This window comes from Strongylocentrotus purpuratus, unplaced genomic scaffold, assembly GCF_000002235.5.
Source record: "Strongylocentrotus purpuratus isolate Spur 01 unplaced genomic scaffold, Spur_5.0 spur5_scaffold_5, whole genome shotgun sequence".
Lineage (NCBI taxonomy): Eukaryota > Metazoa > Echinodermata > Echinoidea > Camarodonta > Strongylocentrotidae > Strongylocentrotus > Strongylocentrotus purpuratus.
Genome location: NW_022145611.1, coordinates 41,222,228 through 41,244,772, shown reverse-complemented (window position 1 = coordinate 41,244,772; position 22,545 = coordinate 41,222,228). Strand labels below are relative to the sequence as shown.

General features: G+C 35.4%; 1 protein-coding gene across 1 annotated transcript in view; it reads right to left on the bottom strand.

Moving 5' to 3' along the window:
• Positions 1–101: 101 nt before the first annotated feature.
• LOC105440130 (delta and Notch-like epidermal growth factor-related receptor) overlaps positions 102–22,545 on the bottom strand; it is a 47,649-nt gene continuing 25,205 nt past the window's right edge. Inside the window, exons 3-7 of the mRNA XM_030998342.1 lie at positions 15,809–16,073; positions 5,878–6,114; positions 5,230–5,358; positions 3,339–3,537; positions 102–2,641 (exon numbers count right to left, since the gene is read on the bottom strand). Of these exons, the coding sequence (XP_030854202.1) occupies positions 2,512–2,641; positions 3,339–3,537; positions 5,230–5,358; positions 5,878–6,114; positions 15,809–16,073 (960 nt within the window). The 3' untranslated portion in view covers positions 102–2,511. The remainder of the gene's footprint in view (positions 2,642–3,338; positions 3,538–5,229; positions 5,359–5,877; positions 6,115–15,808; positions 16,074–22,545) is intronic.

Below are 22,545 nucleotides of genomic sequence, written 5' to 3'. Positions count from 1 at the left end.
CAAAGAGTTATTACTCTGCTGGAGTGAATAGCGATTGAAGGGTGATGGTTCTCTTCGATACATATCTGAAAGACAAATAACTTGATGAGTCACAATAAACATATTATGAACATAAATAAGTTGGATTCTATTTCATTCATAATCTGATACATTGTAAAGCACACACACGATAGTTATACATCAATATACATTTAGCAGTATTTCAGTAATGAAAATGATAACTTACAATAAGAAAATAAAATGGTAAATACCCTCACCCCTCAAAACAATTGATAATCAGTCTACAAGGGAAGATGAATGTGCTCACGCCAATTAATTTCATTTCCTTTTCTAATTAAAGGTAATGCAAGTTTTGGGAAGTTTAGAAAATTGGATGAATAGTAATTCTTTAAAATTTTGTTACTGCCTTACCTCTGAGCAGAGCTTTAGTTTCACATTGTAATTTGAAGTTTTTCAAAAGTAGTGGAAAATATCCTCTGATAAAAGATACCCAAGGAAAGAATAGCACTGTCAAAGTGCGGTGTTAAATAAATTTAACAAATTAAAATATCAAAACTTTATAAAGCAAATATTAAATAGAAGAAAACGTGTGGCATGATTAGCTTCATCAAAAGAAATAGAATTTAGTTTAAAAAAATAATAAAAGTAAGAAGTATTTCATGATATTTACTGATCTACTATTTTTTCATACTTCATTATTTATATGTTCTCATATATTATATACAAGTCCTGAAATATTTTGTATTCTTTTAAAAACTGTACAAGCCTCTATAAACACATTTAATACAACTGTACACACACAGTTCATTGAAGAACGTAATGGAATCAAACTTCAAGTTATATAATACAAAGCAATGCTGTTTCAAAATGGAATATCAATGTATATTCTATATTAGAAGCACACATTGTACAGGACTTATATCAATGTAATCTTTGCAATATTGGTACTCCTAGTTTATACTAGTTCAGTATAATGACAAAAGAATGAAAATTAAAAAAACAAATAATGAACTATAAAACACATCATGTCATTCCTATAACACAACACAATTTGTCATTATACATATCATTTTTTTTTCCTGACATTTTATGTCAGTGCATGTACTTTTTTTAAAATTGTTCAACTTGTAATATAGCTATTTATGTTGACTAAATTGCCCTTCATGAACAATAGAAGATGTTAGTTTAGGGGATTTGCCAACAAAATGGAGTAAAAGCCCTTCAAGTTTTAAAAAACAATAAACTTGATGGACATGTGATGACTATTTTTTCATATTAGATGGGTCAAATAGCATGCAGTCTTAGAACATTTATGATAGCTAATTTTCTTTTCATCCTTGCGCTTTGATACCAAGCTGGACGGTTGCTGAAGGGCTTTATTACTTCTTCATCAAAGTCAAACAACCACATTTCTGCATTCACTCATAGGAATATCCTTACATGGCATTCAGTGACATGCATCCTCTATAACCATGTCAATATAGAAACCATGGACGGTACTTTAAGGTCTCATATTCATTGTACACTGATACATCAAATTGCAGGGATTTGTTAGCTTATCAAATCTCCATATGATGCGTTTATACCATCTGATTATACTTAATTGGTTACATACCTCTTGCACATGCAATGATGGATTTGGCAAGGTTTTAATGAAATGATTAAGTTAGATTCAAACATTAAGAATAGCTGGTTGCCTACAATTTTGCATTATTCTTCAAAAATGCAATCTTTTCACACTATAAGATTGATGAAATGAGGGTCATCCTTGCAGTCACTTCATTAAATCCACAATTACTCATCAAATTGACCACCTTACATAGACTTTGATTTTAACAGAGAATCTTATAAAAGAAGGTATACTACGGTAGTTACAACTGCTTTCTTAGTCCCAAAGAACTTTCCCTTGACGTAGTCGCAATAAAACCGTTCAAAATACAGATTGGTCTATAACATCTTTAAAAACATTCATACACTGAGGAGTAACATTCAACAAATGACAACAGAAGGTAGATATAGTGTTAATCCATACAAGCACCAGTGAAAAATTGTTAAGGGAAGCTAAAATGTTGGAAATTTCTACTCTCTGTAATTTTGGCGAAAAACAAAATATTCAGAGTTTAATAAAAACTGGAATGTTCATTACAGGAATTATTTATTGTTTGGTGTAGGGTGGCTCTAATTCATAAACAAACATTAAATCAAATACAGTTATTTATGTATTCATCATAATACCATGGGGCCAAACATTTAAATATAATCACATACATATACCTCATGATCATATAACCCAAAAATCAAAAGTAGTTAGATATCCTTTCACAAATGTTCATGAATCAATCAGGACAAATAATCAAAAAACTGAATAAAAAAAACCAATTGTAACAACGGTATAAAAAATGTGATATTCATCCACCCCTAGAATCACCTAAACATGGTTACAATGGCAAGCACACAATAAATGATTTGTACATTATAATACAATCAGCTGAGGAAGTGAATGAGAATAAGTTATATTGACTTGGGCTTGAGTGAAATAAGAGGCTCATCTATCTGGGCATTATAGTTTAGAGTTGTTAGCTCGTAGATTGCTTGAACAGACGGACGTGGTTTTGTTACGCTGCTAATGTTGTACAGAAATCTGGAATGAAAGAAAGACACATGAGATAAATAAAATACAGATGACATTGTTAATGATAAAGCTTAAAGAGTACAACTGCAAAGAATATAAAAACATAATAGACACTTTAAATCACAGAAAACAAACATATATATTCATGAAAATAGCTCATTTATTTCATTTTCATTCCTTTACTGTCTATGACATCAACTGTTATTGAAAAAGAGGAATGCTTGCTTGCTTTTATCAACTTCAAACTATGCACTCTAGTCAATGCTTACATTTATTGTACTGGTTTACTGGATATTGTAGTATGAAAACATTTTTTCAACAATAATTGATCATTAAAGAAGACCTCAAAGTGTTTTTTTCCTTCTTTTTTTGTGCAAAAAAGAAGCACACATTTTTAAAAATAACTTATTTCATATCATATGCAGAGAGGTAGTAGCAACAGGTAGGTCTATAATTATCATTAATATTGATATTATATTTTCACCATCATGATGACACCTGACTCTGATTTAATATATGCTGCAAAGCATAAAATTCAAGATATATATTTAGCAAACTTTACATCCCCTTTTATAAACCAAATTTTGGATAATCAATTATGCATACTGTATAAAATTCTTTATTTAAACAAAATTTCAAACACAATGAAACTTTAACGACCAATCGTTATTTCCCTTAACTAGAATCATAATTCTCTTGTACATACCTGTCATCATCGCCCCCTGATATTGGCTGTATCTTCCTGGGATTAGTACCCTTTTGTAACCAGCACACACAAATAGCGATTATACTCATGGCGACGGAGAGAGCCCCCGCTAAGACGCCGATTACGATGTAATAATTGTGCTGTTGAGGCTCAGGATTGGAGTGGTGTGGTGCATCATGCTCGATAAATGACTCTGGAACTGTGAAGTCAAACAAAAGGGACAAAATTGTTTCAATTCTCTGTGATAAAAGTCACTCACAGGTCATTATTGTATTGTTTGTTCATGGTAATGATGAGAAAAGATCGAACTATAACCAGACTGTGACACTAAACTTATAATATTTATGAAAGTGATATCTAATTATGAAAGTAATACTACGGATGTATGTGGATTATGAAATCTCAAACCTAATGTATACGGATGCATTCTACAAAACAGGACAGCTTTACTAAGCATCCCCAAATAGTTATCCAAGATTACTATGATTAGTCGATGTATAGCAAGGCTCATGAGCTTAGAATTTGAAGAAGTTTTTTCCCTAATGTCGAATAATAACTGTAAGATATAGGACTAGGATATGAATCAACTTTGTGTATTTTTTGACAAATCTTGTATGCATTTGATTCTAAGATGTAGATATTTATTTTTCAACTACATCCAGTTTCTTTTCTTTCTATGATGATTCCTGTCATTTCAGTACATGGCTTTAGAAGTAAAGTACCTCAATGTGAGGGTATCGTGTCAAAAATATATGAATCCACACACCACACATACCCCTCCCTGAGGCACCCTCTCTGTACGACAAAGAATATTACATGCATCTTCGCTATGTTGTCACTGTAACAGTTTTTTCTAACCATTTATGCACTAAAAAAATTCCCTGCATCCTTTTCGTTCAGTAATTAGAATTTACCTTAAATACAAATCCATTGATCGAAAACAGAACCCACCCAATCCTATTAAATATAACAAACTGATCCCTCGTGCCTTGGCTTTCAGAAAATATTTTAAAGCAAGTACGAATATCATGAATAAATAAATAAATAACAGCATTAAAAGCAACAATGAATGGCACAACTCAATTCTCAACAGCAGAGACAAGTGAAGGAAGATGGCAAAAAAATGACAACTGTTTCAGGGTATGCAACAAATTCTACAATTTTGTTCACAATAATTAGAGCACTGGGTCACTTCAAAATGAAAAAAAAATTCAGTCCAAATTTTCTGATTTAAGCAGCAGCCTACATATTTTCCCATGAAATGGACCTTCTTTGAGGCATGACCACATGTCATTTCATAAATGTATTGTATGTGGTAAGAATCTTGTAACTAATATAAAGCCAAACACAATGCCCATAAATCCCTTTCCACTTAACGATTTGAGAAGACATTCAACTCTAATTGATGAAATCATGAAACATTGACAAATGAGAAAAGTGCAAGAAAGTGGTGAGTACCCCTTTCTACACATTTTTACCAAGTATATCTATAGGCCTATACCAATTAGAGAAAATCTTCCTTATGACAAAAGGTAGATTTGGCAAAATCAGGAAGGTAAAATGACATGATTTTTATTATGCATAACAATGAAGAATTATGCATGAAATATATCATGAGAATTTATACATTTAAAAAAAATCTCCCCCCCCCCAAAAAAAAAAAAAAAAAAAAAATCATTTCAGGAGACTTACATGTCAATATTTGCAGGTAACTGTCTCATGAAACCATCAAACTAGAACGAAAGTTTAGTTCTGAACAATGATTTACAATGGATTCAAGCAGACATTTAAAAGACAGATGCAATTATATTGATCTTCCCCAGACAAATTATATCATATGCAATTGCATTGATTTTGACCATGCCCCAAGATCTCATAAATATTGACTTACCTTGACAGTGAACGCCTTCAAAACCACCTGGACAAAGACATCTGTAGGAGTTTACTTCGTCCCTACAGCTCCCGTCGTTTAAGCATGGCATTGATTCACATTCGTTGATGTTGATTTCACACTGAACACCTAAAACAGGCAGAGGAACAAGAGAAATTAGACAAGAGTGTAACAGCTACCTGTATAATTTTCCACAAAAATACACAGACAGACAACTCAAACATCTATGACTCATATATGAATACCTTTAGTTTAGCAACTCAGGATATATTTTGATCAATACCAGTGCAGGCCAATACATTTAAATCTGATAAATATTTTCAGCATCTATTTAAAATTGCCAGACGATGCAAGAAGAAGAAATGTGGTACTAAAAGAACTATAACAGAAGAAATGCATTTACCATCTATGCTATTAAAGGCAATGATAGTGATTCCAATAGACCTTTCAATATGATCATAATGTGCAAGACTATTGTATGGTTTAAACATTGAAATATTCAATGGACTCTGTGGTTTCACCTAGCTATGGTGAAGACTGCAAAAATCAGTATTTGAATTTTTGAACTTTTATAATCCTGTCTGGCATCACTACACAATAACTAGATAACAATTGTGGAAAGACAGATATGAGTACAACGGATCTTACCTGTGAATCCATGTCCACAAACGCATGAATAGGTATTCCCCTCATCCATGCACACCGTTGCATTGTGACAGGGGTCTGATTCACACAGGTCCACTTTGGTTTCGCAGTGTTCTCCTGTGTAACCAGGTCCACAATCACAACGATAATCATTGAGTTCATCAATACAAAACCCTCCATGCAGACAGGGGCTGGATACACATTCATTGTATTGGATCTCACACTGGATACCTGTATAGCCTGCAAGGACAAGAAATGGTTTAAATCATCATTTAATTATTATTCAAATTAATATCTGGCAGACATTCTAAAGGTTATGATTAAAAGATACATTTTAATGAAAATCAAAATAAGTCTTCTCCTATCATCATCAAAAGTACACTAGGACATCATATCAATAAACTGTAATAAGTTCCAGTTTGCCGACATCCCATTACAAGCATTGGTACATTTTGATACACGCGTTGCAATACAATGTCAGCAAACTTGTATTCATGATGTTTTTTGTGAAACACTGTCCTGGTATATTTCACATTACTGAATTTGCTATGATATTTTACACTAACAGCAAAAGATATAATCCTGTTTAAAGACTTCATACTTTTATTACACACACAGTCATTCAGAAGTAAACTACAAATCTCAATGTCATTTTCTTTCTACAGAAAAGAGGCATAATATAAAATGAATAATGAAACTTTGGAGGAAAATCATTGAGAAAGGTTTTGTATCATTTTGTTACTATCTGTCTTTATGTACCTTCTCCACTTTATCATAGAATGAATCAATGTTTCTGTTTTGATATTGATATATATATATATATATAATGAATATTAATATTATCATTAGTACTAAAATTCATAGTAGACAACTATATATCTTTCCTCTCTCTCTCTTTCTTAAATATTCATAGTATCCTCAAATGGAGCTTTGGATCAGAGAAATCCGTGCTTTCCTGTCTACATTTCACCTCTTTTGTACTCTACCTCAATCACTCCTATGAACAACTTATTAATTATTCTTTCCAAGGCTGAATGCTTGAACAAACATTAATATCAAAGAGTGATGTTGATCATGATTGATTCTGAATGCAAATACAGTGTCCAGACATCGGAAACATGCAATTGTATCAATTCTCTTTATCTGGGACACGGAATACATCGCTCCAGTTTCACTAATCATCCCATCATCATGACAAAGCTCCACATAGAAGGCACCTCATGGATGTATGTGAGTATCCAAGTTTCGTATGACACGCTAATATGTCCATCAGCATGAAAAAGATTTTCTAGGCGAAAGTAATCCCTAGATCTGTAAACACCACATGGGTATCCATTGGTGGGGAGATGTCGGTTGCAAAGCCTTCAAAGAGAAATTAATCGCTCGCAGCAATAGTGAGAGAGTAATGGGCCACATTTCCTAATGAAAACAAACACTGGGGGAGACCTTTCTGTGTTATTGAACCTCAGATCACTCTCAAGGAAATGGTGCATTCTGTTCATGTGACAACTTAATGAGAACTACAGCACTACACAGATTTAATGCAAAGTATGAAGGCTAAAAGGCAAATTAACATGATACAGGCTTTTAGCAATATCTAATTAATTAAAAATAGCTTTCTTGAAGCACATGAACAGGAACTTAGATGTTAAAGCTTTGCACACAAAAAATGCATAATACAATATATAATATAACTGACATAAACAGTCTGTACATGAACTGCCAATTACTTTATCAGACAATATTACCATCTTATGTACAGTGTAATTCCTTTGCTCACTTTGATTATATTGGTACATTTTTATTGTGATATTTAACTATACCTATTTTGATTGTTACTGTCTCCATTTTTATTTCTGATGCAATAGGTTTCCAGAGGAATACTGTCCAATGATGTCATTGCTCCAAAACATACAATAATTTGTTGTGCCAATACAAAGATAAAATATCACTTGTATTTGTTATAGGAGAGTCCTTCAACATGTTATACTCTAATAAAAAGTCTGACATCTCAATATGGCAAAGGTTTGACTTTTTCTTCCCTTCTAGACAAATTCCCAAATCACAGCCATAACAAAAAATGAGAGAGAGAAAAGGAGAGTCAGAGAGAGTCAGAGAGAGTCAGAGAGAAAAGGAGAGAAAAGGAGAGAAAAGGAGAGTCAGAGAGAAAAGGAGAGAAAAGGAGAGAAAAGGAGAGAAAAGGAGAGAAAAGGAGAGTCAGAGAGAGAGAGAGAGAGAGAATAAGAGTCAGAGAGAGTAAAGAAGAGCCAGAGAGAGAGAGAGAGAGACAGAGAGACAGGAGATGTGTATATTGAATGTTGATCTTGCACTATATTTATCACATGCTAGGGCTGTCACAACATTATCCCCTATACTACATCTCGCTGAACATTATTGCCACAGCATGCTTACACTATTTGGCCAAAATTGAGTGTGGGACGATTCTGAGTAATATGTGGACTCGAGGCAGAAATATTTATATAGAAGGTAATGTTATTATCATAGTAGGCTTGGCTATGAATATGTCCCATCTTGCTAAATTGCAATATATTGGTGGGGAAATGACCCCCATTGTTTTCTTAACAAGCAAGAAAAGTACTTTCCTGTTTATTTAAAGGAGGACCTTATAGCTTTAAGATATTATTCACCTATGACTAAGTAATATAGTTGTTATTCTAAATTGTCTCACAAAGAAAGTCTGAAGAGTTGACACTTAATTTCCAACTCAAACTGATTTACAGGATTTTACACAAGATAAATATCATAAGTCCTTTAAAAATAAATGTCCAACTTTCAAAATATTCTTTAGAAATGAAAGAAATCTTTCCATGAAAAAAGAGTAAATAATAAATGTGAGCGTCATTGTAATCAACAAGTTTTCACATTAATTTTACCTCCCCCATCTCACCCCCCCCCCCCTCCTTTCCCTGGATGCCATTTTCTCTTCACCCCCAATGCATTAGGGATCTTATAACATTACGCATTCTGAAAGCTGCAATAATGTGGTTGGGTGCCTGAATCTCACGTACTCACTCCAAGCATGCAACACTCTATCCTCCCTCGCACTAATGAAAGAGAAATCAAATCTGGCAGGGTATTACCAAGGAAAGGCATCACAATCTCCTTGAAAACAATCTCACATGGTCTCTCAAAATGTTATTGTCACAAAATCCCTACATATCACGTTTTTGCGGATTATTTTCAGGATTGGTAGCATGGGGGAGGTGCGAGGGTGAGGTTCTTTAGTCGTAATTTACGTTAGTCGCAATAATGGAATCAAAGATGGATGGGATTTAGGGTATCAATGCATTAAAATCCTTTCCAGGAATCTTTTCAAGGTGACATAGAATGTATTATCCACTTAGAGCAAGAAGGTCATTAACTCATATACTTGAACATACGGTTAATGGCCTTCTGGCTCTCAAAGAAGACATAGGTATGCTAATGGGTCTCTACCGGCCTTTCAAATCCATCTTGAAGAAATGGAGACAAAAAAGTTTGATACTTTTATCCTAGGCATTTGAGACTAGTATGACCAAAACTGCAAAGAGCAATGTCAGAAAAAATAAGATTAATTGAAGAACTTTTTATATTCCACTCATTCCTTCATGGCCTTGCAATCTATACAAGCTATTGAATATATTCCATTACAACAACAAACTTGTTTTCCACGATTCCACAAATGCATCCAATTTGGATTCAAGAAACGCCAGAATTTGAAATGTATGGTGGCCCTGAAGGGACATCGCGAATAGACTAAATCGTGAAAAATATGCGATAAAATTCACGATATCGTCAATTTTATCGCATATTTTTCACGAAGAAATTCACGAAATTGACGATATCGTGAACTTTATCGTGAACTTTTCACGATGAAATTGACGATATCGTGAATTTTATCGTGAAAAGTTCACGATATAAAGTTCACGATATCGTCAATTTTATCGTGTACTCTATCGTGTACTCTCCTGACGGGCGCTTCGTAAACAAAACCAGCCCTAGCTGGGGGAGACAGAGAGAAGGAAAAAAGGGAAAGGGAAAGAGAAGATAAAAGGAAAGAAAGAATAATAAGAAGAAAAGAGGGAAACGGGGGGGGGGGGGGCGAAGGGCTCTTGCCTCCTCCTCACTCCCCCCCCCCCCCCCCTCCCCGCCAAAAAATAAATCAGAGAGAGAGAGAGAAGGGAAAGGGAAAGGGAAAGAGAAGATAAAAGGAAAGAAAGAAGAGGAAGAAGAAGAAAAGAGGAAAACGGGGGAAGGGCGAAGGACTCTTGCCCCCCTCCCCCCTCCCCCCCCCCCCCCCCCCGCCAAAAAATAAATCAGAGAGAGAGAGAGAGAAGGGAAAGGGAAAGGGAAAGAGAAGATAAAAGGAAAGAAAGAAGAGGAAGAAGAAGAAAAGAGGAAAACGGGGGAAGGGCGAAGGACTCTTGCCCCCCTCCCCCCTCCCCCCCCCCCCGCCAAAAAATAAATCAGAGAGAGAGAGAGAGAAGGGAAAGGGAAAGGGAAAGAGAAGATAAAAGGAAAGAAAGATGAGGAAGAAGAAGAAAAGAGGGAAACGGGGGCAAAGGGCTTTTGCCTCGTCCCCCCGCCCCCCGCCAAAAAATAAATAAGAGAGAGAGAGAGAGAGAGAAGGAAAGGGAAAGAGAAGAAAGAAAGAGAAAAACGAAAAAGAGGGAGAATAGGAAAGAAAGGAAAAGAAAGAAAAGAAAGGAGGCAAGAGCCCTTCGCCCCTGTTTCCCTCTTTTCTTATTCTTTTTCCTCTTCTTTCTTTCCTTTTATATTTTCTTTCCCTCTCCCTTCTCTTTCCCTTTATGGCGGGAGGGGGGAGGTAAGAGCCTTTCGCCCTTCCCCCGTTTCCCTCTTTCCGTCTTCTTCTTCTTTCTTTCCTTTTATATTTTCTTTCCCTTTCCCTTTCCCTTCTCTCTATCTCTCTCTCTCTCTCCTATTTATTTGTTGGCGCGGGAGGGGGGGGGAGGAGGCAAGAGCCCCTCTTTTCTTCTTATTCTTCTTCCTTTCCTTTTTTATTCTCTTTCCCTTTCCCTTCTCTCTCTCTCTCTTATTTATTTTTTGGGCGGGGGGATGCAAGAGCCCTTCGCCCCCGTTTCCCTCTTTTCTTCTTCTTCTTCCTCTTCTTTCTTTCCTTTTATCTTCTCTTTCCCTTTCCCTTTCCCTTCTCTCTCTATCTCTTATTTATTTTTTTGGCGGGGGGGGGGGGAGGTAAGAGCCTTTCGCCCTTCCCCCGTTTCCCTCTTTCCTTCTTCCTCTTCTTTCTTTCCTTTTATATTTTCTTTCCCTTTCCCTTTCCCTTCTCTCTCTCCTTATTTATTTTTTGGCGGGGGGGGGAGTGAGGAGGAGGCAAGAGCCCTTCGCCCCCCGTTTCCCTCTTTTCTTCTTATTATTCTTTCTTTCCTTTTATCTTCTCTTTCCCTTTCCCTTTTTTCCTTCTCTCTGTCTCCCCCAGCTAGGGCTGGTTTTGTTTACGAAGCGCCCGTCAGGAGAGTACACGATAGAGTACACGATAGAGTACACGATATCGTCAATTTCATCGTGAAAAGTTCACGATAAAGTTCACGATATCGTCAATTTCGTGAATTTCTTCGTGAAAAATATGCGATAAAATTGACGATATCGTGAATTTTATCGCATATTTTTCACGATTTAGTCTATTCGCGATGTCCCTTCAGGGCCACCATAGAAATGACATTGCACTGATAGGATAGGATAGATAGGACAGAGGTTATCTTCTTGTTTATATTTTTTCTGAAATAGAATATTCTTCAATTCTTGCAGCAATCAATCATGAAATATACTTTTGCAAACTCTAAAAGCAATATCCATTTAGATTGTAAGTTTGAAGAAGATATGCACCCATTCTGAATGCCACTGACAAAAAAGGGCAATGGCCTCTTCTGCAATTATGTAGCATCCATGAGGTTTCAAGAAGGCTTTCAGAACTACTCTGTCAATATAAATAAATATATCGCTTATCATTTTCTACATATATCATATAAAGTCACATTATAGGGGATTTGAAAAAATACCAAAGGAAAACATTTTACCGATAGACCCTTTTCTACCTTTTTCTTCTTCAGAAATGATTTTTAAAATTCTTGTTGTATCAATGCAATCAGCATCTCACCAAGTCAAATTAGAGGCCTTTCAGTCTAGGGGATATTTTCTTTTCTTTCTGTTTCTATAAGTAGAAACTGTAATATGTTGTTTACTTCCACTGTTCAGAGAAATAAAGTTGCATGATCATTTTTCTTTAGATAGATGCAATCAAATTGAATGACTACTAATAATAGATATAAAAACAAATACAATTCTTTAATAAGGAGAGAACAGGAATATATTGGGATATCATTATGATAAATAAATAAAGGAAGTGAAATTGTTAAACAAGCAGTAGAAAAGGCCTATAAGTGTCTAGTGTTTCAAAGATTGGTAATTGATTCTTAAGAGACATTCATTTTTTTCTAGTACATTCACATCGTATAATATGTCTACGTACTTACTTTTTATTAAAAAATAGTGAGCAGTTTCTCATGAATACACTCCCATGTGCATTGTTCAAGTTCAAACTTTCCAGGTCACATGCCTTTAAGTGAATTCCCCAAAACAATGAGCACAGTACCTTTAAAGACAAAGAATTTCTATAAATTCTTAATTAGGTGTTGTGGTGTTATAAAGCTACCTTTGGATCCTTAGGAAGTGACAGTGAGCACTTCCAAACCAGAAGCTGACAGGTTTCTCTTACTGCTAAATCCTTGAAGTCTAGCATCCAATTTAAATTTGTCATAGTGAGAAGGGTATAGTACGAAATAAAAGGCGCTGGGCGCTGGGTATCATGGCCCCGTAACATGACCAGTTTTCGGTACACCACGCTCGTCCCCGGGGCTTTGCCTTGAGCACATAATTGTGTCTCCAGCAAACAACCTTTCAAGAGATCCATCAGAACAAAGCAAGGTAACATGGCACTATGTGAATGCATCAACTTTAAAAGATCAACTGCAATCTGTTGCTGATATATTGATTTTCTAATCATGCATTTAAAAAAATATTGTGTGATATCTACAAGCGACACTCACTCAGTTAGTATCCTCTTAGGTTCAAGACTCTTTGACAAGTTGAAGTCCAATTAATATACCTGTCATATTGCTCTTTTGGCCATTCACTCCCACACATCTTCAGGGATACTCTAAAGGCAATATTCAGGAGTAACAAGCAACCCTACAATCATTATAAAAGAATAATTTCATGGGGGGAGTTAATGTATTTTCACAACAGTAATTTCCCAGAGGCAACATCATGCTGTCAATGTCAAGAAGATGTGATCTCTCACACAACAACCACTATTTTATTTTGGCAGGAAAGGTATTGGGGCTTAAATATATTGATGTTCTAAGTTCAAAAGATAGTTATACTACCAACAAAAAGTATAACTTCTTGTTTTATATGATCCTCGACAAGGCCTTTGGTTATTCATAGAAAGACTATGCAGCATACAATAATCTCAAAGGTACAATGTAGCCTGACACAGGAATTAAGGCAAGCTGTTTGCTAATTATGAAGAGAGATATATTCTTATCAACTGTCAAAGCAGTTGCCTCTCCACCTTTTTCTGTAATAAATATGATGTATTCAATACTTTTGTCAAGGTACGTTACTACATTCTTGGCAGTGTAGTCCTTTTTAAATGATTCTACTTCAGATTCAGAGTTTAAACAAATGCAATTTCAGTTTGTTCAAAACAGTAAATGAATTTTAAATATTGTGGGTCATACTTTTGTTTCCAATAACAATTATACCATTTTCAACTACCACCAAATACTTTAAAAACAAAAACAGACAAATTAACAAAACCTTGACATGTAACAAATCAAGTCCAATTTCCAATCAAATTTGAAATATTTTTCACTATCCTTGAGACTATTGATACACACGAACAACCTTTAAGACAAGGATGAAATTCAGAGAAAGATGGAATCGAATATCTTTCATTCACTTGACCTTTCTGGGAGCAACTCTCATCTAATTTAGGAAGCAAAGAAAAACAAAATGTTGTCGGAGGCTGCAATAACCACTAGGGAATGAGTAGAAGCTTTCTGCTCGAGTTACTTGTGTGGGATTTACAAATCTAATAGTAGCATTCAAGCAAAAGATTGTTGCTCAAAGGCCTCTTCATACATTTCTTTAAAGTTCAGAAGGATTTACAATTCATTGGGATTGCACACACATCATGTAATACTGTCCATGCAATGGTCCATGGTTTCTTTGAATTTTACATGACTCATAAAAGTACTTCACTATTAGTCCTGTCAAACTATATAAGTTTTCATCGTAGTACACCATTAATGAGGCTTGGTCGGCTTGGAAAACCATTTACCAAGATTTATTTCTCTAACCTATTTTTCAAATCTGAACAGAGCATAAAGTAATCTACTTTAGAGGCAGACTGGGACAGATCACCTTTGAGTTTTGAAAGTATGGCTAGATGTCAGACCAATCTTCTTATAATTCAACGTCATTGTGCACAGGCATAACAAAGATTGCTATGAAATGTAACAACACTGCATGACAAATATTGCACACGATAAGGAATGTGAGAACATTCTTCTATCAAACTTTTACTGAAGACTGCTCCGATTTCTTCTAGTATCTTGAATATGATAATTCATTCTTTCATCAAATTCTTTGCTCTGTGATATCCATACCATACTTTTAATTTTGTAATTAAGAAGTCTTTATATCCATAGGGAAATATTCTCCTCTGGAACCAGTCAGCAAACAGCATTTAGTAATGCACTCCATCTATACCATGTTAACAACATTTTGAGCCAAAATTTCCCATTCTATGTACAAATTTTTTTAGTAAAAAGAGGTTTCTCTACACAATTATGACAGAATGAAAATCAATCAATAACTGTAAATGACCAAAAAAATTATGAACATCCATATCATGACAAATGCCACAGATCTACAATCATCTCTTTGGCCACCCTGTCTTTTTGCCTCTCAGGGCAGGACATCTTAAAATGAGTAAACAAATCAGAACTAATAAAGAACAAAACTATTCAAAATCTTGATTGAAACGCACTTTCAAGACAATATCCTGATACTTCTTTTTGATCATCTAACCACAGGAATGTAGGTCATATGCCAGGTAGGTTTTCTATGCATCTGCAGCCAAAGACCTTAATTCTGCTGAAAGCTTGGTTTTAAATCTAGTCCCTGTGCAACAATTACAGAACGTTGTCAGACATTGGTCAGACGAGATACTTTATGAAGTCAGACAGACAGGTAAATGTGCATTCCTCTTCATAATCTCTCTCAATCTAATGGTACAATGGAGGATTAATGTCAAACAAGATGCGTTCTAAACAGGGCAAGACTGTTCCCAAAGGTTCATGTTACCACTCCCTACAGTGTATTTATGATGGCATTGTGGTTAAAATGTACGGTATATGATTTTTTTTCTTCTTCTCCACAATGAATGAAGGAAATGTGATGGGATGTTGAAGCAAATACATGATAACTGTTACAATCCCTCCTTTTTATTCAGTGTTCTGAGTGTTTAAAGAATTCTGTTTGTCTGTTGTTTTTTGCCCATAAATCTGTAGGCTGAATTTTCAACGACTGACCATTAATGTTAAATGGTACATTTACCACATACTTGAAGGATCAAAATTTGGTACTATACTGCATTGAAGTAGAAAGAACCCCCCCCCCCCCCCCCCCCCACAGAAAACAGTCATGTAGCATTATTATACTTTAATGGATTAAATGGAGTGGGCTTTTCAAATAATCACGATAAAATAATTTAATTTTTCAAGTATCGAATAGCAATTAACAAATTGAGTAAGTTTGTGTATATGTATGTTTGTATTTGTGTATATATGTTTGTACTTATATATGTTTGTACGTATATAATACTCACCTGGAACACAGTAGCATTGGAATGCGCCGGGTCTATCCACACAAACGCCGTTAACACAGGGACTGCTATCACATTCGTTAACATCAACCTCACAATGCACGCCGCTTCGCCCCTCCGGGCACTGGCATTCGTAGTCATGTCCCCCGAAACCTTGTTGAACATCGACGCACTGCGCCCCTTCTGCACACTGGTGGCTCGCACATCCATCCAGCTCCTCACAGTAACCACCTGTGTAGCCATGGCAACAGCTACAGGTGTAGTTGCTCTGCAGGGAGATGGAGAAAACATACGGGAGACGTGAGACATGGATGGTATCAAAGATGTGGAAGGGGGAGGGAGAGGTAGAGAGGGGGAGAGGGAATGAGATTGAGAGACAGACCGTAAAAATAACGGTGGTGATGTAGAGAGTAGTGGAGAGAGAATAGGAAGTGGAGAGAGAGAAAGAGCGACAGACAGACAGAGAAAGAAGGAGTAAAAGGAAGATGTATTTATAATTAACAAAGAGAGGCAAATGTAAAATTAAATAGTAATTTAAACCAAACATAGAAGGCAGCAAAAAGAGCCTTCACAAGAGCTTTAAATGTACCCCAGTCACAGGCCAACATAAATAAGCTGTATCAGACTTTGTTCACACAATACGAAATTTGCAATGGAGTATATTGTCTGTTGAGACCCAAAAAGGAATTAGTTGCATGTGAATCATTATACACCAAAGCCCTACTGACTCGCAGAAAACGATGTATAAAAGTTAGAGACCCCAGCATATCGATAGACTGGAAATATATCTTGAATGCATCGCAAAAACACAGGGCAATTGTAGAATTGATTGCGTGTCAAAAATGCAAGGACAAGAAATTGCGGACGACAGTCAGGTTTATTTATATAAGCAGAGAATGATACACAGGGAATGTGATGAAAATGACATACAGAGTAGTAAGATGGAATGAAACATCCAGACAGTTAGGCAAATAAGAGACCTTTTAGTTGACACTTTGCCGATAGGACCTGGTTGGTCTCTGTATTAAGCTTATAGGAAATACAAAATTTAGTAGTCATCAGGTTAAAGGGACTCACTTGAAGAAGACAAGAGAAAGAAGGAATGGAAAGAAGAAGTAGAAATAAAAATACAAGTATGGACTATGCATCCACTATAAATTCATATCTTTGACCCCTTTTTAACCCTTGCATGAGCAATGGTTTTCAACAAGAACATCAAATTTAAACATCTTGGAAGTTTCATCTATGACTAAATATTTCTCAAACTGAAATGGATTCCTTTCTCTGTGGAAGCAAAGAGCTGGTTGAATTACACATGGGTCCTTACATACTCAGCTGCCATCCATATCAATATAACTCAATGACCAACCAGAATCAAAGACTAATATCCTGCTGATTCTCCAGCTGATACAAGAAGGGTTTCCCGCTCAGCTAGGTCCTTACAAGTCTGCACTGATTCTTGAGAAAAGATAACAAATTGGATCTTATTGCGACTTCCATTACAAGCAAAGAGCTTGGGGGTTTTGCCAGAAAACAAATTTAAGCAAGCTAAAATTAATTTGTCACGTGTATGTCATTTAGAAGAAGGCTTGCAGTAGTAAATCCTTGTGCTTCGAATCCTATTTACTATCTTGTATCGTGCTTAAATCTCTATTTCATCAACCATGAATATTGGCAATCAAACTTGTACCAGGAGTAGATGTAGAACCCTCACATCTGTTAAATTATGCAGGAAGTTTCTTCTAAATTGCAAAACTACTGCAAGATTGTATTGGATTATTTGGAAACGTGATACACATGGGAACTTTTCCCATCGCTCAAAGTCTTCTACACCACAACATAAATATGTTTCTTCTTCAAGGCTAATAAGCACAGCATGGAATGCTATTAAACCATAATGGATGGATTTTGTCTGGTATCAAAGCATGTATAAATTATTGATAAGTGCCAACTAGATGGTGAGGAAATCTACACTGCCAAGGTATTGGAGAAACCTTTGTTATTACTGTTGCCTAAAATAATAAAAGCCATCTGAAACCCATATGCAGACATCACCTTCAGGTTAAAACGCATCTATTCCCAGCATCTTCTACATGAGTATGACATACACCCATGTTGATGAAGATAACATGACCGATTCAAGATGCAATTCTATATTCTGACCGTACAGAGTGCCTCTCCTTCCCTTACACACCAAATGACTCGCTAGAAATATGTGATATAAGGTGTTACCTTCACGGCTCCCACACTTCCTCCGTACATACAGACAGACAGGAGGGTGATGGGAGAACACATGATGTAATATGTCAGCCTATTAACTCGCAAGAAGCCGAGGGCTGAAACCCTAAGCCCGTCTTTGATTAGATTTCTCTTTTGCTTGGTGTTACACCTGCAGAGCGTTGCAAGCATAACTTTGACCTAAATCTTAAGTCTGATTGGATCATAGAGCTCAAACTGCACTTTTATGTTGTTGCAACTGCCACGGGCGCTGCTAGTAAAATGAAAAGGGCTTATCAATAACTAGCTGTATCCATTACCAATTATCGGATTCAGTATTTTAGTAAGCAGCTTGCAGTTGATTTTATCACACACACATTAAGAACAATAAGAGCAAAATACAAAGAAGCAATGGAAAAATATTTCAAATATTCATTAGTATACTTTGCTCCTCATATTTTCCCCTACAAAACATGTCACAACAGAAAAATTGTCTGCAATCGGTGGTCAGTTCTGTTTGAATGGCAATAAATAGATCAATTATGTTAAAATACTCCTAATACCACAAGCTGCTCTCATTACTATCCAAATCATTTAGCACATGTCATGTTTTTAAAGAAAACCATACATCATCCTATCATATGCATGACAAAACAATAATTGAAATTCAATCAAAGTAGGTTGATGGATGAGAATATGAGAGGTGGGAAATGGGTGACCGCACAGCTGTGTTATGCGTCGAAAAAAGCCCGTCCCATAAAACCTGGCACACATGCAATATTTAATTCCATTAACCATCGGGAAGGCCTCTGGCAGGATAAATACACCAGAGACATCACAAGCCCCATCATTGAAAGCCAACATTTTGACAGCATCCCAGGAATGCCTGGTAGTGCAATACCTTTCAGTGAGATGTTTCTCCTTGTTATCAAAACATCCAATCCATCTATGACATTTTCTGTCATCCTGTTAGTCTGTCAAAGTTTATACGAGAAGAACATTCAGGTTTCAATTCTGTGAATCAAATCAAGGAAAGTTGATCACCCCCATTTTCACACCTATCCCCTTTTTATCCATACCCACGTCCCTCTCTCTCTCTCTCTCTCTTCCTCATTTTTTCTATATCAAAAACTTTTTTCTTTTTATGATCTCTATCTCCCTCTCACTGTCACTATGTATCTTTATCTTTCTCTCTCTCTGCCCATTTCTTTATATCTCTGTTATCATCTCAAATGTTTCTTAAATGGCATATCAATGCTTGTACGGTGCTGTCTCGCATCAATGTCTGATATCAATATCTGTTTTGCAATTTGACTTTTCATTTCCCTTTTCATCACATCTCCGCGGGTTTTTCTCACTTAATCATGCCATTCTTTTTACTAATCAAAGGCGCTCATCACTCTGGAACATGGACGCTTATATTTCACAGTATCAAAAGTAAGTTACAGTAAATTATGTTAGGAGAAATACAAATTTCATGTATTTTTCATAGTTGCAATCTGTGATATTTTATCTATCATCTGATTCTTGGTCTCAAATTCAAATCACAATGCCTGAAATGATGAAGTATTTAGAAGTAAGCTTTTTTATGAGGGATGAACTTCACATCTTGCTTAGATGTAGAGAACATTCCAGCAACAAAATCTAGAGATCACACCAACTTTCTCCCACACCATTAAGTATTCATAACACATCTATCAAGCGAATAATACAATATAATTCCTTTGAATGGTTAATAGCAAGGTTAGATTTAAAAGCCTTCATGGGTAACATATTATGTTTACATGAATATGAATGAATCGGACACTACCATGCATTGATGAGAGAGAGAGAGAGAAGGTTACCTTTCAGGCAATGCATGGTCATTGCCCTTCCCTTGGGTGTATTGAGTATATCTCATGTTACCTCCTCATTCAATGTTCTTCATCAATACATAGCAAATATCAGATTTCTCTTTCATATTAGCTAGAAGTCCACAGCACAAACCATGATTACACAAACAACATTTAACTTAATATAATAATGATCCTTTTCAATTTAGATATTCCTATATAATGTTGGTAATCTTTTCTGGTGTGTTATATGTTGTTACTGTGATAGTGGTCGACAAAACCTTACATTTTAACACATAAAAATAACAGGAAGCAGTGAAAAGATTAATCAGTTCCTATCTCGAAATTGTTCTAGCTCTTCAAAGACGTGCACCTTACATATAGTAGTACTAATTTACAGCAAGATCACAATGTTTTGAATTATCAGTTTCAAAGCATCTGCGAGGAAAATATCCTCAATGTCAATATTGACTCTGCTCTGGAGAATGACGCATGGTATGCATGTTTGTCTAGTGTATTTCATGTTTCACAGCGGACACATTGAACTGGCTGATTCATATCATTCTCAATATCTTAGTCTGGACTTGGATGTCATATGACGAGATAAGAAAGAATATTTATAGAGGATGCAACCTACACCCAAACTTCCTGACCGAAATCAAGGAATAATACCAAGGGAACATATATTTTAAAGGACCATATCATATGCTGTGAGCCAAAAGGGCATTTACTCTTTGTTACAATATATGAGTTTAAACACTTCTGGATCCAAACAAACAATATGTCTTGCAACAAGGTTTCATATTAAAGTTTATTTGCAATGTATTTAAAGACATGAGTGACTCAAATTGTTTCTTAGAATGTGTAAATAGCATTTTTAAAATGTAACAAAGACACATTTACTACAATTCAGCATGAAAGCTGTTATAAAACAAGACTTAAAATTATTGTTCGATATCATACCTACATGACTTATTTGGCAGTACTATAATTATCGTTTCATAAGCTGCAAATGCTTATTTCTGTGTATTTCCCTTCAAAGTTGATCCTGAGTATAATTTGAGGATCTTTCTATATAAAACAGGACTATGTGAGAAAGGTTACAATAATAATCTTAGGTCTCCATAGATTTTGTTAGGGGAATACCCATCTGTAGGCCTATCTAATCAAAGGTAAATAAATTCCTTTCAGTGATTAGAGTGATACAGACCTATTGCCCGCTTGGTGTTTCAATGGGCACTTAAGTGGCAGATGTACTCTCCTGTAGGCTTTACACACAAGATGGCTGTATATTATCAAGGTATGAGCAAGTCCCTTAGAATATGCAATATCCAAAGTCCTTGGGATGTGAAGAGCAGGATATTAGTAATCTACTTGGTTTGTAATTTGAAAAATACACAAAAGATGTGCTTTGGTTTAGTGTTCACCTCTATGGACACCCCTACCCTATCTTGGATTCTAATTGCATCTTTCCAATATTGACTTGTATAAGGATGGTGCCAGATGGTCATGTTTATTATCAGACCTATTTGAAAGATTGATTATAAAAACTTAACTCTCGCACAAACTATTATTCAGTACCTAAGTAGTTTCAGAGGTGTTGCATTACATTGTTCTTGTGGCAACACATCAGTAGTTGTAATTACATCTGTTGTTGTGTAATGAAAAAGTTTTAGAGACCAAAAAGGACCAAATAGTGCTTTTATTTGGGTATGCAGCTAATACTAAAACCACTGTTGTCTACCTGATGTTTTTTTCTTCGAATGTTCTCTTTTCATTGCCTTCAGATGAAAACTATTCTCATTCCGGTATCACTTTGTATTGACAAGATCTTTTATTCATTCTGTAAAACCAGAAGTTTTTACCAACAAAGAAACTGATGTGCATTCCAAAACTTAAATGTGAATTACTTTTATTGCAAAACCATCCACTTAAGAAACTTATAAATATCTCTCATATGAGGGAGTTTTTGTTTTGGATGACCTCAAATAAAAAACATGAAATAACAAAAATTTATTCGCACAATCTTTAAAAAGATGTGAAAGATTTTTGCTTTTGGTCTTAAAATATCAAAGTAAGAACTTGCAACTAGGAAACTTGAGGTCAAATAAGATACTAAAAGGGAAAGTGTGATAAACATCCATTAGGGCTTCAAGGTAAAGTGAGGAAAAAATGATATTCTTTGCATTTACATCTGAATTTCTCCTTGAGATCATACAAAAATCTTTCAATGGCCTATTGACATTTACGCATTTCTGACCATTGGCATTCATTCTTTTTCTCTCCAGTTGTTATTCAACCTTGTTGTTACTGCTACTCAGCTTTTATAGCCTTACATTTTCCCATATTTTGTTTAAAATGACTGAATAATTGATTAGCTATATTTTTTCTTATCTGAACCTAGCTGGGGATTAGCCCTTGAAAGCCCTTTGGCCTTTGCTAGTCCCTCCATATTATACTCAATTATATTTATTGTTCTTTACTGCTAGATTTTTTTCTCCTGCATTGTTTTACACATTTTACTGTTTTTATGAGTTTTGTGGAAATAAATGGATTGAATTGAATTGAAAAACCTCCACTTTTTGTAAACTAAGAAAATCAGTCTTGCTAAAACATCTAGTGAGATCAAGGGATCTAGCCAAATTCTATTATCCGCATCAATATTCTCAAAATATGACAAATTTTGTTTTG